The 15,491-nt window shown below is 42.7% G+C and overlaps 1 protein-coding gene across 1 annotated transcript in view; it reads right to left on the bottom strand.

Annotated features, from left to right (window-relative positions):
• Positions 1–1,475: 1,475 nt before the first annotated feature.
• Positions 1,476–15,491, bottom strand: part of kcnn1a (potassium intermediate/small conductance calcium-activated channel, subfamily N, member 1a) — a 70,846-nt gene continuing 56,830 nt past the window's right edge. Inside the window, exons 8-9 of the mRNA XM_006639815.3 lie at positions 8,500–8,569; positions 1,476–7,287 (exon numbers count right to left, since the gene is read on the bottom strand). Coding sequence (XP_006639878.2) covers positions 7,003–7,287; positions 8,500–8,569 — 355 coding nt within the window. The 3' untranslated portion in view covers positions 1,476–7,002. The remainder of the gene's footprint in view (positions 7,288–8,499; positions 8,570–15,491) is intronic.

The following is a 15,491-nucleotide window of genomic DNA, read 5'->3' as shown; positions in this document are numbered from 1 at the left end:
CTTACAGTATCTTTCAGAATTCATTTTCTTGCAATTATGCATTTTCTTCTGGAAAACTGGAAAAACATTATCTTCTGGGAGAGCTCTTAAGATTAATGACATCCCTCTATTTGTGAGTAGTTCAATTAACCTTTCTTCAAACCAACATTTTTTTTATTTCTGAAGCATTCATAAGTATTAATAAGTACTACAGCATATTCAGTTTTTTTTTGTCCTTCAACTCTAAGCGACACTTCAAATTGCCGGGTAGCATTGTGGGAAACCCTTGCAAGTCCTCCTAGGAACCAGAGTTCACAGACCGGTCAGCCAGGTGGAGGATGAAAGCACAGAAGCACACCGGCACAGTGGAATTGCGAGAAACCGGCGCTGGTACAGCCATTTCCTGGTTTCCTGAAACACACAGGCTTTCCTCTCCTACACGTTTGAACCACCCGATTTGCTGTGCACCCCCAACCCTTGAACATCCGATGTTTCTTAATTCCTGTGGTGTCGCTGTCTCTCTCTCTGGGGAGCAGAGCCTCCTCTCTCAGCCTCAGCGATCTCTGTATTACTTGGATCAGTGGACTACATTCCTCTACCCCCCTGCCCACTGCTGCCTGCAGTGTGAAGCCAGCAGAGAGAGAGCCGAGGAAAGCCCCTTGCACGTCTGTCGTTTTTCTTTCTCTCCCTCTAGCCCCCCCCTCCAACTCCTACTGCGTTTCCTCAAGTTCTCTCGCTCGCTCGCTGTTGGGATTCCAGACACTTACTCTGCTTTTCTCTCCTCCCCTCTCTCCCTGTCCCTGTAGGCTGTTAAAAATGGGGTATTCTCGTATTCTCGTGAAGGCCTGGGGCTCTCCATCAATGCTGTGCCACACAAACCTCATTTCTGCATGACGGAGCACAACTATTACATTCATCTTTTACTCTCTGTGCAAACCCCCCCAACCCCCCACATCCTCTACAGTATAGAAATAGCTGATGGATGTCCCTTCCTCTCCCTCTCCCCCTGTCCCTTCCCGTTCTTTTCTGGTTCTGTGTGCTGGAGGGATGCGAGCAGTGTGCTTCTGCAGCAGAGCGCGGTGGCCATCTGCTCGCGGGCTGTGCCAGTTGCACGGTTATTGATGGCAGCTGGGAGTCAGCGCTGGCACTGCCAGATGCCCAAGCACTAATAAAGGTGCGAATGCAAATGCGACAGCACTTGGGGACCCCGCGGCTCTCTCGGTCCAAAACCATCAGAAGTTAAAAAGTCTCCACTGCTCAAAGTCAGGATTCACTTCCCACTGAGTGATTTGACAATCAATTACTTATAAACACCGTCCTTGCAGGGGTGGTTTTTGTTATTCCTCCACAGTGTATTTGCATATACTCCATTGCACTACTCTCCCAGAATGCTTTTCTTCGGCGTTAAGGCTCACCCCACCACATATGGGTACCGAATGCTGGGCATCATTGTTGTTAATGATCAGACGACAAGAAAGCAGCGCTACCATTTTCCATTCATTACAGTTCTTTTTTATTCCAGTGCTACTAGATATGCATGGCGTGGCAGTGCATATAAAACAGTAATTATACATTTCATTTGTTTTCCTGTTAAAAAAATTATAAATCATCTGATGTCACTACTGAGAAATAATATTGTCTAATAGATACATACTTGCATCTTTTTCAATGTATTTTTTTGTTTTATTTATTATTATAGTATTATTTTTTACATTACGGTGACTTTTGGCTATTACAGGAGAATATGGATTCTGTTGTAAGAATCTAAATGCTGGGGCAAAGCTGGGGGTGGGGCAGGAGGTACACAAATTGAGCCGTATGTGGGCTCTGTTTGGGGAGTTTAAATGGGATTGGGGGTGACACCCTAAGTGTTGTTGTGGGGCTTTTGAAACTCTGGCATATAGCGAAGGTGGGGGTGGAGTGTTTGTGATGGGGGGTCACTCAGCTCTGATTGGCTTTTACTCTCCTGTAGACACATCTGCCCTGTGATACCCTCACTGAGGGCATACTCACAGAGTCCACTGGCCACTGCCTGCCACAGGACCTTTCCTGCAATGTGAAAATGTACACAGTTACCATTTCAAACTCCCACAGCACACATCTCATCTTGCACGAGAGCTCTCTGCTTGCCGATGGCTTTCAGCTGCCTCTGAAACTCAGCTTTTCTGCACGTGTTTGGAAACAAATCCCCCCTTTCTCGTTGAAGAGAAAAAAAGGGCTTAAACATTATCCTATCAATTATGGATGTCATAGAAGGTTTTGTACTTTTTTTTTGTTTCGTCATTTATAACAAATGAGCAAAATAACCGCAGATCTTGTCGTGGACTATCAAATTCTGTCCGGTTTGAACAATTTAAGGGATCCAAAATGGCCACATTGGTGATAATCTTCCGTCTTATTCAGTATGGACATCCACAGATCTCAGCTCCCAAAAAGCCAGGTTTCATTTCCCGGGTCAATTTATACAAATCTCCACGTGGCCTCGATGTTCCACATTCACCAACTTGACACTCACAGTGGAGTAGGAAATAGTATAATGTATAGTTTGTTAGTTTGGAATATGGAATCTATAGCCTTTTTGCTAACTGCAGAGTCCACCAGATCTAAACTGATGTCATATTAACCAAAAATGTTACTTTAATTCTAAAGATTTCAGACCCAAGCTTAGAAATGGTATTGGAAGCAATGTTTCATATGTCAGCTCAAAACTGAAGCTTTTTCCGATCACATGAAGAAGTTCTGCCTTTTAAATGGTTTTGCTGCAGTATACTGTATACAGTTCAAAGGTGTAATGTTATGCACTCTGCCCAGATCGGTCACTGTGCACTTTTAAGTGTAGGCACATATGAGTGTGCGTGTTTAGTATAGATAGAGGACAAAAGTCATTGCTATGCTGCATCTCAAGTAATGGAACTTCCTGCCCAAAATGGCTACACTTCCTGTCCAGATAAAAAGAATATCAAATCTGCTCTAGCTCCAGCATAGACCTTTCTGTGAAGGAATAATGTGGTTAGACACAGAATGACAGCTGAGCTTTTTTAACATGTTACGCACCAAAGGTGCAAACATAAAAGCAAGACGGTTTGTTCTGCCAGTCTTGTGAATGTAGACCCATACTTTCCTGTTTCCTGAAAGCAACACCACTTTAGAATTTCAGTATCTTATTTGCTACTGAGACCTGTTTGTTTAGAAATGGTGGTAAGATACAGTACCTTTATATAATGTCTACTGCATCTTCCAAGTACATCTTTAATTACAATATGTAGACTTCAGATGTTTGCAATAATTTGTCTGTCTTCAGTGTTGTAATTTGTTTGGTATGGGCCCGCTGGATTTAGAAGTAAATAGTTAGCATCATTTCCTGCAGGAGAGTTTTAATGGGTTACTTATCATCTGTCTCTCAATAGAGGATCACAATAATCAGTTTAGGATCATTCCGTTGTGAATGAAAGAAAAAAAAGTGGCTTTTAAAAGAGCATCATCGTCAAAGGAGGTAAAGGCATGAGTTCAACCTGACCTGCTGCACGATGCATTTCTCAGCTTCTGAAACATGCCGTCCCCAACGATGATATTCCACATCAAACCGTATGTAATTACCCATAATGCATCATGATGCTGACTTGCTTTGCTACCATGTGAAGGAGATGAAACTGTGGCTCTTTGAAACAGTACCAAGTACACTTTTTCTACAGTAGTCACCTTAATGTTTAACAGCAACTGAGGTTTTTTACAGTTCTCACTAGTTTCAGGAGGACTTGCTCATTCACAAAGGTGCAGCACATCCCTGTATTCCGAGCACCGATTTCCATGTGTTTCTCCCTGCAGTACTGTGCAGAGTCAGACCTACACCATGACAACCAGAACAATAAAAGTGTGCAAGTCTGTAGCAACACAGTAGACTGAGGTTGTCAAACTCGGCTCCTGGAAGGTCCAGTGTCTTTTGGTTTTATTCCACCTGAGCTGACCTAATGATTTAATTTATCACATAATTCTAAAACTTCTGCCCAGGATGTGAGATGTTAAATAGGTAACTGCAGTGCCTCCAGCAACTGAGTTTGAGATCCCTGCAGTAAAAGCAGTAGCATGTGGCCTGTTGATGGGCTGGTAACCTGGGATCAAGTCCCATTAAGATTCAGAGCAAGCAGCTTCATCACAACTGCTTCCTTTTTTTGCATGAATAAGACAAAATATCATATTACAGGAACAATTTGGGAGTATTGCAAGTAGACGATAAAGAGAGCAGAAAGACACTGTCACTCTGGACCATCTTTGCTATTTAAAAGCAACTTGACAAATACCACTTTTAAACTTTTAGGAGAAAAAATTGCCACATACTGTACCAATCTTCAGTAAATGTGTCACAGCTTTGCAAATTGGGTCAAATCCCCCCTTCAATAAAAAGTTCTCAAATCTGAAACCCGTAAAATGTCATCATAAACATTCATTCTGTCATCATTGCTTTCTGATGCCCACACATCTTTTACTTGAGGTCTTTCAACTCTGGTTTTGGAAATGGGCACCAGATCATGGGCTAATTACAGCTTATTCCAAATGTGTATTCTGCTTTGATTTTTTTCTGTATTTCTCTTGATGCTATATATGCAGTAGAACTAGGAATGCATGGTGTTTGACATAGCAATCACTTTCACTGCCACTCAGTTTAACATTAGATTTTGACTTGTTTTTAAAAAAAAACCCTAGTTAAATGATAAAAAAGGAATTCCTGTAAAAAACAAACAAAAAAGATAAAAGAAAAAAACATAACATAAAGCCATCCCGAAGGTTAGCTCCATCACCAGTTGCATTGAAACATGCAAGGGGGCGGGGTTTGTTTCTCAGTTCTGTCACAAAACCGCCCATCCACAGTGGGTGTGGCCTGCTGTCCTCTTCCAATCGACTTTAAGCCCTGGCAAAGAGACACATTTGATTGGTTCCTCATTTAGTAACATGAAGATCTTTGGAAGCTCTCATCTATCATTGGTTTGGATAAATTCAAAATGGCAGTGGGATATAATCTGGATTGTTAATGTTTGGATTCTGGAGAAATTTTCAAAACTCAGCAATGCAGTACCTGCCTTCTGCTGGGACACGTACAAAGATGTTGTTTAAATTCACGGTACCGGCTTTTTGCTGACATACCTGAACGTAGGTGGAAAATGTAACTGAACCACATGATGTGAGAAAACAAATCAGTCAGGTGAAACAGAAATTGATTAGTCCCTCTGTTCTAATGATCAATGACCTTCACATCTCTTGCTGCACTGAGGAATGCATGGGTGGAGACATCTTAATTCTTTTTGTTTTCTGATCTACCAATTTTATGGTTGAACGACTGCCTTAATGGAGGAGTACAAAGTTTACCTGGCTTAATTCAGGTTCTGTTTACAAACAGATTAGATCCACTCGTGTGAGTATTTACCTCATATTTTCATGGGAAATAGCTCCGTGCACTTTACACAAACAATAGGATCTAACTCCCTTTGAATTCTAGCTGGCAACCACTCAGTCCTCACTAGCAGAAAACAAGAAGCATTAGCAGCCCGTAGCCTGAACTCAGAAGATAAGCAGGGAATGGGCCTGAAAAGTACTGGGATGATAGACTACTGCACAAAACCAGTTTACTGCTGTGAGCTGTACTGGTGGATTAGAGCCCCCCGGGACAGAATTGCCTAAATGAATGTGTCCCTGCTATGGTGACAGGAGACAGTGCAGAAGATTCTGTCCTTCAGATGAGATGTTAATGCATAGTCCTGGCTTCTTGTGGTCTATATAAGCCCCATGGCACTGCTCTTGTGAGTAGGAGTGTCCTGGCAATCCTGCTAAATTCCATTTTGACTGGCTTGTTCAATGTGTTCTACCTGGGTATTCCCCTTAATTAAACTAGAGAAGCAATTTCTCACTTCTACGTCTGATCTGCTGTGTGGTGAAGCTAATGGCGTTCATGTTGCTCCTAGAAGGGTTATAGTTGTAATGCACTTTGAGATCCTTTGGCATGAGATGTGCAATACAAATGCAAGGAAATATTATTATTCCCAATAGCCAATAGTATTCACTGCCCCCTGATTTTGGGACAATTTTATTATTAACCAGAATGATCTTAACCGTTGTATTTATGAGCATTGTGTACGACACATGCCGGCAGTTCTTCTGGAAAGAAGATTTGTCTGGATGTCTTGTTTAAATTTAATAGAAAAAATAAAACATCCACCCTCATATGAATTGTGAGCTGAGCAAGCTTTGGGATCAGCGATCGACATCACCCGTAGATTCTGCTAGTGCGACTGATGAGGAAAATGACGTCAAGCGATAAACGGTTCAGGTCTTGTTTGGCCATGTTTAAGTGTCCCTAACTGGGCAACTGAATTGGCTGAACGGACGCTAGTTGCCTATGGTATAATATGTCATACGAAGACAAATTTGTCATTAATTTCTTGCAGGTTTTCGGCACAGATTTCAGATGAGGGCAAATATATCTGCCTCTAATTGAAGGGTTATTGCGAGCTTTACAGCTCAGAGTGGACAGCGACGGCACCTTCACTGCCCTATCCCGCTCGCATCCCTTAAATGCACGGATTGGAGCTTCCAAAGAACTTCTGCTCCCACCCTGGTTTCTGGAAGAGCTTTGGTGCTCCTCAAGTGTAAGAGGAAAGTCCACTGCACATCCATCCCTGCTCCCGCGCGCCTCCTCATCCCTCAGGGCCGACAGATCTACTCCCGGCCACGGGCTCTCTTGCCGTTGTCTTGCAGGGCAGTGGCAGTTTTCGCCATCGTTCCTCCCGTCTGGGTTAAGGACTTTCAGGTGTGATAGCCAGCTTCACCCCAGCACCCTGAACTCAGTCAGTAACTATACAAGGGCTTTACAAAAAAGCTAACTTGAACAGCCATACAATGGCTAAACATAAACCATATTCTCTACCGTTCTTCTGTTTGATTTGCGTTTCCATTCTTGTGTTCGAACTCGAGTCTCGTCATCGTTCGCTCTCATCGGGCGCGCGGCCCCCTCCCCCCCCCGGCTGCTCGGGGCTAGCCGCTGTCCGAGGACGTGTGTGGGGCGGTGGAGGGCGAGCGGCGGCGGCGAGTCGGGGTCCACGAGCGCTCCGAGCCCAGGGAGGCCGGCCGGAAACGGTGAGCGAAGCCGTCCAGGAAGTCCCTCTGCTGCTGCGTTATGGCTTGGGTGAGCAGGCCGGGTAGGGCCTGCAGGCTGCCCGTGATGGAGTCCAGCTTGTCCTCCAGTGTCCCGATGCGTTTGTCCAGCTCCTCGCTGCGCTCCTGCAGCTCCGACACCAGGTCGTACATCACATTCTGCGTCTGCGAACACAAGCAGGGGTCAAAGAGCAGCCAGGCCCCAGCCTGTACTCGCAGGCTGTTAGAGAAATGACAGCCGTGCCAGATCGCATCCTCAAGGAAGCCAGACGGAAAAGCTGCCACAGACATGTCAGAGGGGCCAAACACCAAAACATTGTCCCTCTAAACAAGGTACCAAGCAATTTCTCCCAAAACTGACCGGAACGCGCCAGAATGTTAGAGGTGAGAGAATCTTTGGCACCATGGAGTGCTGACCCAGCAAAACAGGTGTGTGCCTGACAAGTTACTTGGATTTTTAAAAAATTCTTTGTTGTGGTCCTACAGCTCCATTGTGGGAAACAAATCACTTATTTCATGTAAACAAATATACCTAAAATGGGATCGATGCATCCTTTACTTTCAGAAACCAAGACACTTATTCTGATTTGAAACAATATCTCATTCCTAACCAAAAAAAAAACACAATGGAAACGAATACATGTTAACATCCACCCAATGATGCTGGCCAAATCTGAGAAAACAGATGTGCAGCTTAACATAAAGAGTGGGTAGCCAAGAAGTTATCTTTCCATTGATGGGATCAATGGACGTTACTTTTCCAAACTGTTAATCTGCAATTTAGAAGATGCGTTCCCTCCTTCCTTCGTTTCCTTACATTTCTCAGCAGTGGTTTCATTGACGTTTCCGCAAAGTGTCTTAGTGGGCTTTATTGATTGGCTGCAATTCCTGCTACTAGTATAACATAACAGAGGTGTTAAGTGCCATTTAACACAACTTTCAGAAGACATTTTCATTACCTCCCAACATGAACTCCTAATGTTGTGCTTCCATCCAGCAATCACACTGCGTTCAGCTATTGGATTGCAACAGCTGATAAAGCAGAATTTCATATTCTCACTGCTTAATCATCTGAATGAAAATGCCACTCCTACTACAGGATTGTTTTCCACAGGAAATGTCAGCGAACAGCTTCTATTTAATCATGATAATGGAATGCACTGTGAATGTGTAGCTAATACTATCGACCCATTTCAATAGAGGGCTAAAATAATTAATCAAATCCTATCATGAAAAGAAAATTCCCCGCCAGATTGTTTTTAACCAATGGCAAAGTCCGAGCATTTCCCACGATGCCAGGTAAGGTACAGGAAGTTCCGAGCCTGAAGCTGCCATGCGACAGCTGAAGTAAAACGTGAGATAATGCAACACACCCACCTTGGCTAAGTCCACTAGCGTGTTTGCCTGGTCGTTGAGTTTCCTCTGTTCCATTTTCACGCTGCGCAGTCTGGAGAGAGGGTGGGGGTGAGGTTTGGAGGAGGGGATGGGGAGGGTGATCGGGTGATCGGGAGTGGGGGGTGGGATCGGGGGGGGGGGGGGCAGGAAGGGGAGAGCAACACATCGCTTGTCAGGAGAGCTCTCGCCAGACACGGAGAGACCAGTCCGCATGCAAACATTCCCAGTCCAGAATGCCATACCAAACATGCAACGGCCGCAAGAGGCAAAAACCCCATCAGGGCATTCAGACATCTCACTGGTCCCATCTGCTCCCACACCCACGCAGCCTTGGTTCCTTGGCAGTGTGTGAGACAGCGTTGCAGTCTGGATGAGGTCGGAGCGGAGGCACAGTGACGAAAGCAAGGGTGAGCTAGACAGAGCAGGCTGTGGTGCCGGAGAACTGGCAGAAGCTGGGGTGGGGGGACTTGGGGGAGAAACAGCCCTAAATACAGCTGGGCTTTGACGCCCAGACGAGAACCTCTTCCGAAAGGTTTAAGATTCCCTCACAGTTGCATCCTTCTAAGCTGATTTCATATTCCTTATTATATCCTTATTCTAAGCCTGATGCTCAGCAGGTGTTTTGGATATCTCAGAAAATTCCCGCGCTCGTGTTTTTTTTCTTTAAGCTGTCGGAGCCCAGGACAGTTTGGATTCAAATTTTTTTTATTTCTCAGCTTGGGCCAAGAAGGGTCCCCATTCGACCGGCGCTGAAGAGATGGGAGACGGGGGGGAGGGGGTCCTCTGCAATATTTTTGGTGGCTTTAATGAACTGAAGCCAAAAGGGAGGTGAAAAGAAGAAGCACAGGGATGGTGTGGAGGAGAATTAAGAAGGTTGAAGGTATTAAACAACGAACAGGTTCGGTCTAATAAAGAATTTACACACTGAATGCTGCACATTGGATGCTGCAGGTCTAAAGGATGCTGCACATTGGTGCTGGTGGGGATCCCCATTACCTGTAAAGTGCTTTGAGTGGAGTGTCCAGAAAAGCACTAGATAAGTGTAAGGAATTATTTTTATTATCATATTATTATTAACTACTACTACCGTTACTGTTACTGCTGCTACTGAAGGATAAGCCCTGTAGTCATAGAGAATCCACCTGTCCATTTAAGGGTATAAATCATGCTATATCCCAAACAAAGAGAGAATAAGGGATAAATCCTGTTGTATACTGGGGAATTGTATATAGACACTTATACAGTTTATGTGTTTAATTTAAAAGTTTTATAGCAATTAGGGAGCATAGGTAGAATGTAACAGCATTAGAGCCCAAGGGTAAGTGAAGTATGTCAACCTCTCCACACCTGACTTTATGGATTTGAGACCCATTGCACCAAACAAGCTTTTTAAAACCAAAGGGCATCTTCTGGATATCACTGGCTTGTTTTTATTCAATACACTCTCTTAACACCTCCCAAAATTCTGTGCAGACTTCTTAGTCTGGTTGTGGCTTAGGCTGCGTTTCTCTCAAATCAAAACTAAACTGATAATAACATTTGATGATAAAGACTTTTGTAGTCCTTCAATGACACGACACATGGCTAACCAACAACAAAATCTAAACCAAAATGCCCTTTCTCCTGAAAAAGTGCACACTCCTGTCATTCATGCGAGGGATATACTCGTTAACCAGTACTGCGAGCAGAATGAGACACACCTGTCAGATCTAATTGGACATTTACATTAAACCCTCATTGCTTAACTAAAAGAGATGGAGAAAACGAACCTGTTTAACTACATTAACTACTCACAGGCTGTCAATACTTGGGATAGAGTGGCTAAGGCAGTTTGGATCAACAGGAGATTCCAAGACGTGGCAATTAATTAAACCTATCAATCTTGCTCGCTAATTGTTATTGCCCATTTCTGATCAATTTGGCTTTTGCTTCAACCACCAGGTCCATTTCTAAACTGATGTACCTGTTTTTCACAAACATAAGTTTACATTGGTGCTCAGGTGAGCGAGATGCACAGAATTCTGGAAGGTATTTTTGTCGTGACATGGCTAAGAGGTGACTTTAGCAGACTATTTTTAATGTCTGCACAGGGCTCAACCCAGGCCTGTGGCACACATGGTACACTTCTGTTAAAGAAGAAATCTCCTTGCCAACTTCCTTACAAGTTGTCACAGTCACCCAATGTGGCATTCAACACTACAATCACTCGAAATGTTTCTCCTTCCATCCGTTTTCTGAGCGCTATTCCAATCCAGGGTCATAGGGGAGCCAGAGCCTATCCCAGCAAGTGAGAGGCACAGGGCACACCCTGGACAGGACACCAGTCCATCACAGGGCAGACAAATTCACACCTGGGACAATTAACTGTCCAGGAAATAATGTGAGAGGAAATAAGAGCACCCAGAGGAAACCCACGCAAACTCAGGGAGAACATGCAAGCTCCACACAGACAGCACCCCAGGTCTGGAATTGAACCCGGGGCTCCGGCTCTGAGGCAGCAATGCTCACCACTGCGGCCCTCTGAAAAACATGCAGTGCAAGTTGCTGGTTTTTTTTTGGCACGCTTTTAGTTTAGAAAAATATTATGAATCATATTCAGTAATATTCTTCTGACTGGGAAAAGAGCCAACAAACAGGTCTGAAGTGCTGCTTTGGGGCTCCGTCAGTGATATCATCTGACATCAGGGGTTGTTGGAACTCCACACCGAAGTTTGAATTTCTTATACATGTTTTTTTACCCGATGAAATTTAACTCCCCAAACACTAAATTATTATATTACAAATCAGTGCACAGATATTATAATACACACTTAAATAGTAAAGTTCACCAATGTTGCCAAAGGTTTTGTTGACATATGCAGTGGATTTGTTTAGTAAAGGGTAGTTTTATGAGTAACTGGACTGTAAAACTGTAGTTAATTGGGCTGTATTGCAGGTTTGGGAGAGGTCAAGGGACTGTATTCTACTTCCTGGGGTCACTGTAGCCAATTCTGCCAGCGCGCCTGCCCACCCGACCCAGACTCAGTAAAGCCATGGAGGACAGGAAAACAGGAAAACAAAACAGGACAACGACACACAGACAACTGAAATGTCCCGTGATCTTAAGACATTGGGTTTTTATGGACAGGGGTTTGTGTCTTTGCCGCCCTTCATTTCTGTCTTTGCTGTCTGCCTTCAAGCGAGCAATTCATGTCACTGTGATGTATCTGGTCCTGATCCAATGAGCTCCACTAACACTGGTGATCGATTCCTTAAAAACAGACCCTGACCCTGGAATTTCTATACACCCATGCCATGGGTTGCACAAGATTTCTGTTCAGCAAGTCTTTACACAGCCCAGATTGTACACATGTTGCAAGCAGCCCATTCTTAGCCTCTGTGTGAACACATATAGAGAGTCACCCCTCATAGCATAGCAGAGATCCCCCATTATTTATTATTATGGGGTTTATTGTGCTTTAACGGTTAATGGGCTATGACAGAAGGAGATAGACGGATAAAAGGAAACTTCCCTTTTTATATAAGGGGAGAAATTAATTAACGATGAATGAAAAAAAGCCTATTATTACACACCAAATATGGTATACAATTAAATAATATAGAGTACAGTAGATTAAAGAAGGGAAAATACCTTTTAATGAATTTATGAATACTATACATTACTGTATAGCATTGTGCCGTTAAGTAATTAAATACAAAATACTGTATAATACAGAGTAAATAATAAAATCACTTGGGTGCTTCCCCAATACGATTGTAATACTCACAATTTTCAGTGAAAAAGCACAAAGATGATATGCAGAGGTCACCACATGTGCACAAGAGCAAGTGAGACCGGGTGTGAAACAGAGCTCTGTGATTGCTCGTGACATTAAGGTCACTCCGGACAGGACCTCTCTAGGAAACTTTACATAAATGTTAATAAAGTTTTATGATGGAACCCATGGCAGATTTTTATGTAAAGAGGAATTTATATAATTTGAGTCTTGCATAACCTGAGGAGAGGGTGTATAGGGAATATATACTGTAATTCTGCATTGCACCAGCTATTTCATGAAGCAATTCTTATTAGAAACCTTTATAAAACAATTTTAACACTACAGCACAAATACAGTTTGTAAGGAAACAAGTGGTAGAATCAATTAGATATAGGCATAAAAGGAGTGTTTTTCCAGAACTGTGAATTTGGTAGGTTGCTCCCTGAAATCTGTGAGGAACAGACCATGTTGAATTATGTTTACCATTAACAAACCCATTTTGAATGAGATTTTAAAAGCTTTAAAAGGTTTGGAAGAAAACTCCAGACACATACATTTGTAATTAAGAAGAAATATAGAATCTGAACTGGGACAACACTTTAAGGACACACCTTTTCTACTGCTCGCCCATGGCTGCAAACTGATTTATGATCCTGAATGTTGATACTGGAGGAATGGTTATGAGTGCTCGGGCTTCTGTCTGCCTCTACATTACACCATATCTACTTATGGTACCAAATATGTCGTTCTTTTTTAAAATTAAGGGTGCATTCACACTTAAAACTAAAGTCTGGATTAAATAAAAACCTAGACCTACCCGTCTGTCTCTGAATGAGTGCCAATAATTGGAGAAGGGATTCTATCAAAGCAAGAAACGTCTTTGAAGTGAACAAAAAATATTTTTTTATACAGCTGCTTATTTTGGAATCCCCAATTGTTGGAATTGTGGCTGGATATATTGAAAGGTGCACAGTGCCCGACAGCTGAGGTTCCACCGATTGGAGGAGCAGTGCATCTCTCACTGAGGTCAGTGCAAGTCTGGCCAATCACAGGAGTCTAGGGAGCACTGGATGACTTACATCGCAGTTCTATCCTGACAGCGATCTGCTAACTGCATACTGTCATCTCAGTCCCAGTCAGCTAGTGATGTTCAACTGGTACAGCAAAGGTTTGATTTAATAATGGCCTACAATATATCTTTAGAGCAATTTATAGCTACTCAAAGTCAAAATTCTAAATACTGAATCACACCTCGGGAGTTCACCCACAAATATACATACCTTTTATCATGACTTTGTTTTACCAATACTAATCACAGAGCTGTTAACTCTCTTTAAATGCACTGTTAGTGTATCACATCTTAAAAAGCATCTGAAAAAGCATTTTTCAAACACTTTGTAATTTAGAGGCCCTAAACTGAAGACACTCATCTTTTGCTCACTTGCCTACAGTTTACATAGCCTTCCTTTTAATTAAGAGTTTGTGAAGCTAATGAAGCATACCAAGCACATTCTTCAATTATTCTTAAAACTCTACTTTCAAATCAATTTTTCCTGATGCGTGAAATCATTTGTGAAATTGATTTTTTATTTTCTGGCATGTTGTTCCATCTTTCAAATAAATAAATGAATAGATACATAGAGAAATCTGATATGTTCTGTCGGGATTCTTGTTGAAATAAATTTGCCATAGACAATGAACCTTTAAGCTTAAAGTGAACTTTGTGCTTTGTTATAAGCGCTGATGTATTACATAATTAATATACAACACATGCTGATCATACACAAATTGTAATGCTTAAAAACAGTATAGTTGTGTAGCTGACTATTCAAGATGTTGGTTAGTATAAAGCAACATACATCTGCATTTTTCTGTCATTAAACTCACTTATTGAACACCTCAATGGTAATTGTTCTCTGCTATTAGTTCAATGGTGCTGAGATAATTTTCTGTGCAATGTAACTATTCTTTCAAGTACATTTTCAAAACCGACTGAAAAAAGGGGTCTGGTGAGTACAGGAGTGCTGATATTTGTATTTCCCAAACAATCCCTTTCAGACCGTTTTAAGCAGACAGGTATCACAGAAAATGGAGAAAGATCCTGTTGCAGAGAAGCTATTCGAAATGTGCAAAGACACTTTCTCATTATCATTTGTTGATATTGAAAAAAACATGTCGAAACAGATTGCAGAAAAAGCAGGAAACGTCATCTTGCAACTGCATTTCGAGAGGATTCTTTCATTCTTAGGTGATACCTGTTAGCTTAAAAAATGCAGACGACTTTTTGGGATATAGAAATACCCACATTCCCCTAGTCTGGAGGAAGCAGTTTAGTGACAGTGTTCTGTAGCTTGTTGATTAACACCAACATGTGTTCCAGGTCTTTTTTTTCCGCAATCACCCTTTGTTTCTCACGGCAAATGACAACCTGCGTGGAATATGCAGCACAGCATCATGGGAGCCGCGCACAGTAAGGTGGAAAACAACAGCAAAATGCAGATGCCATCAGCTACCTCTTTTTGTTTAGAAAAACGAGCATGCAATTAAGAGAGATCAGCTCCGCGTGGCAAACACAGAATGAGCCGATGCTCGTCGGAGTGTTCCATCATTACAGAGTAATTAACTAACCACAGTTTCTGCATCCATGAAGTATGCAATTACCATGCAGTGTTATCTTAACAGTGCTCCCATTACCCTGCTCAATCTGCTGGATAATTGCCCAAGTGTTCCTTTCCCCTGTTGCCACCCCCCACTCCTCAGTTGCTCTTCAATGTAAGCTGTCACCCACCCCCACCGCAACCCACCCTGTCTTCATGATGGGCTCCCAAAGTTCCTTACAGGGTTTGGGAGAGTCATTGCAGGACAGCATCTTTCTTAAGCCAGAGCTCCATAGAATCTTGCACCAACTCCATGGCTATAGTATAGTTCAGGCCACTTGTGCAGAACATGCAGAGGAATAAACCTGAGAAGGCTAGCTCCCAGAATCTTCTGGCAGGTAGTGGGTATTTATACGTACTTGTTATGACAGAGCTCTAGCGCAGTTTGTGAGTCCTGGGTTTACATTTGGCTATAACAGCAAAGTAAGAGGGCAACACGTGTTTAAAGGGCTTTTGCAGTACTATACAGTGGTTCTCAAACTGTGGTACTCTGGATCACACCCAGGTGGTACGCCAGATGACCCTGGAAATTTGTTGTGTGCACTGAAACATTGGGAAT

Source organism: Lepisosteus oculatus, chromosome 29 (assembly GCF_040954835.1).
Source record: "Lepisosteus oculatus isolate fLepOcu1 chromosome 29, fLepOcu1.hap2, whole genome shotgun sequence".
In the NCBI taxonomy this organism is placed as follows: Eukaryota; Metazoa; Chordata; class Actinopteri; order Semionotiformes; family Lepisosteidae; genus Lepisosteus; species Lepisosteus oculatus.
This window is presented reverse-complemented; position numbering and strand designations above follow the sequence as displayed.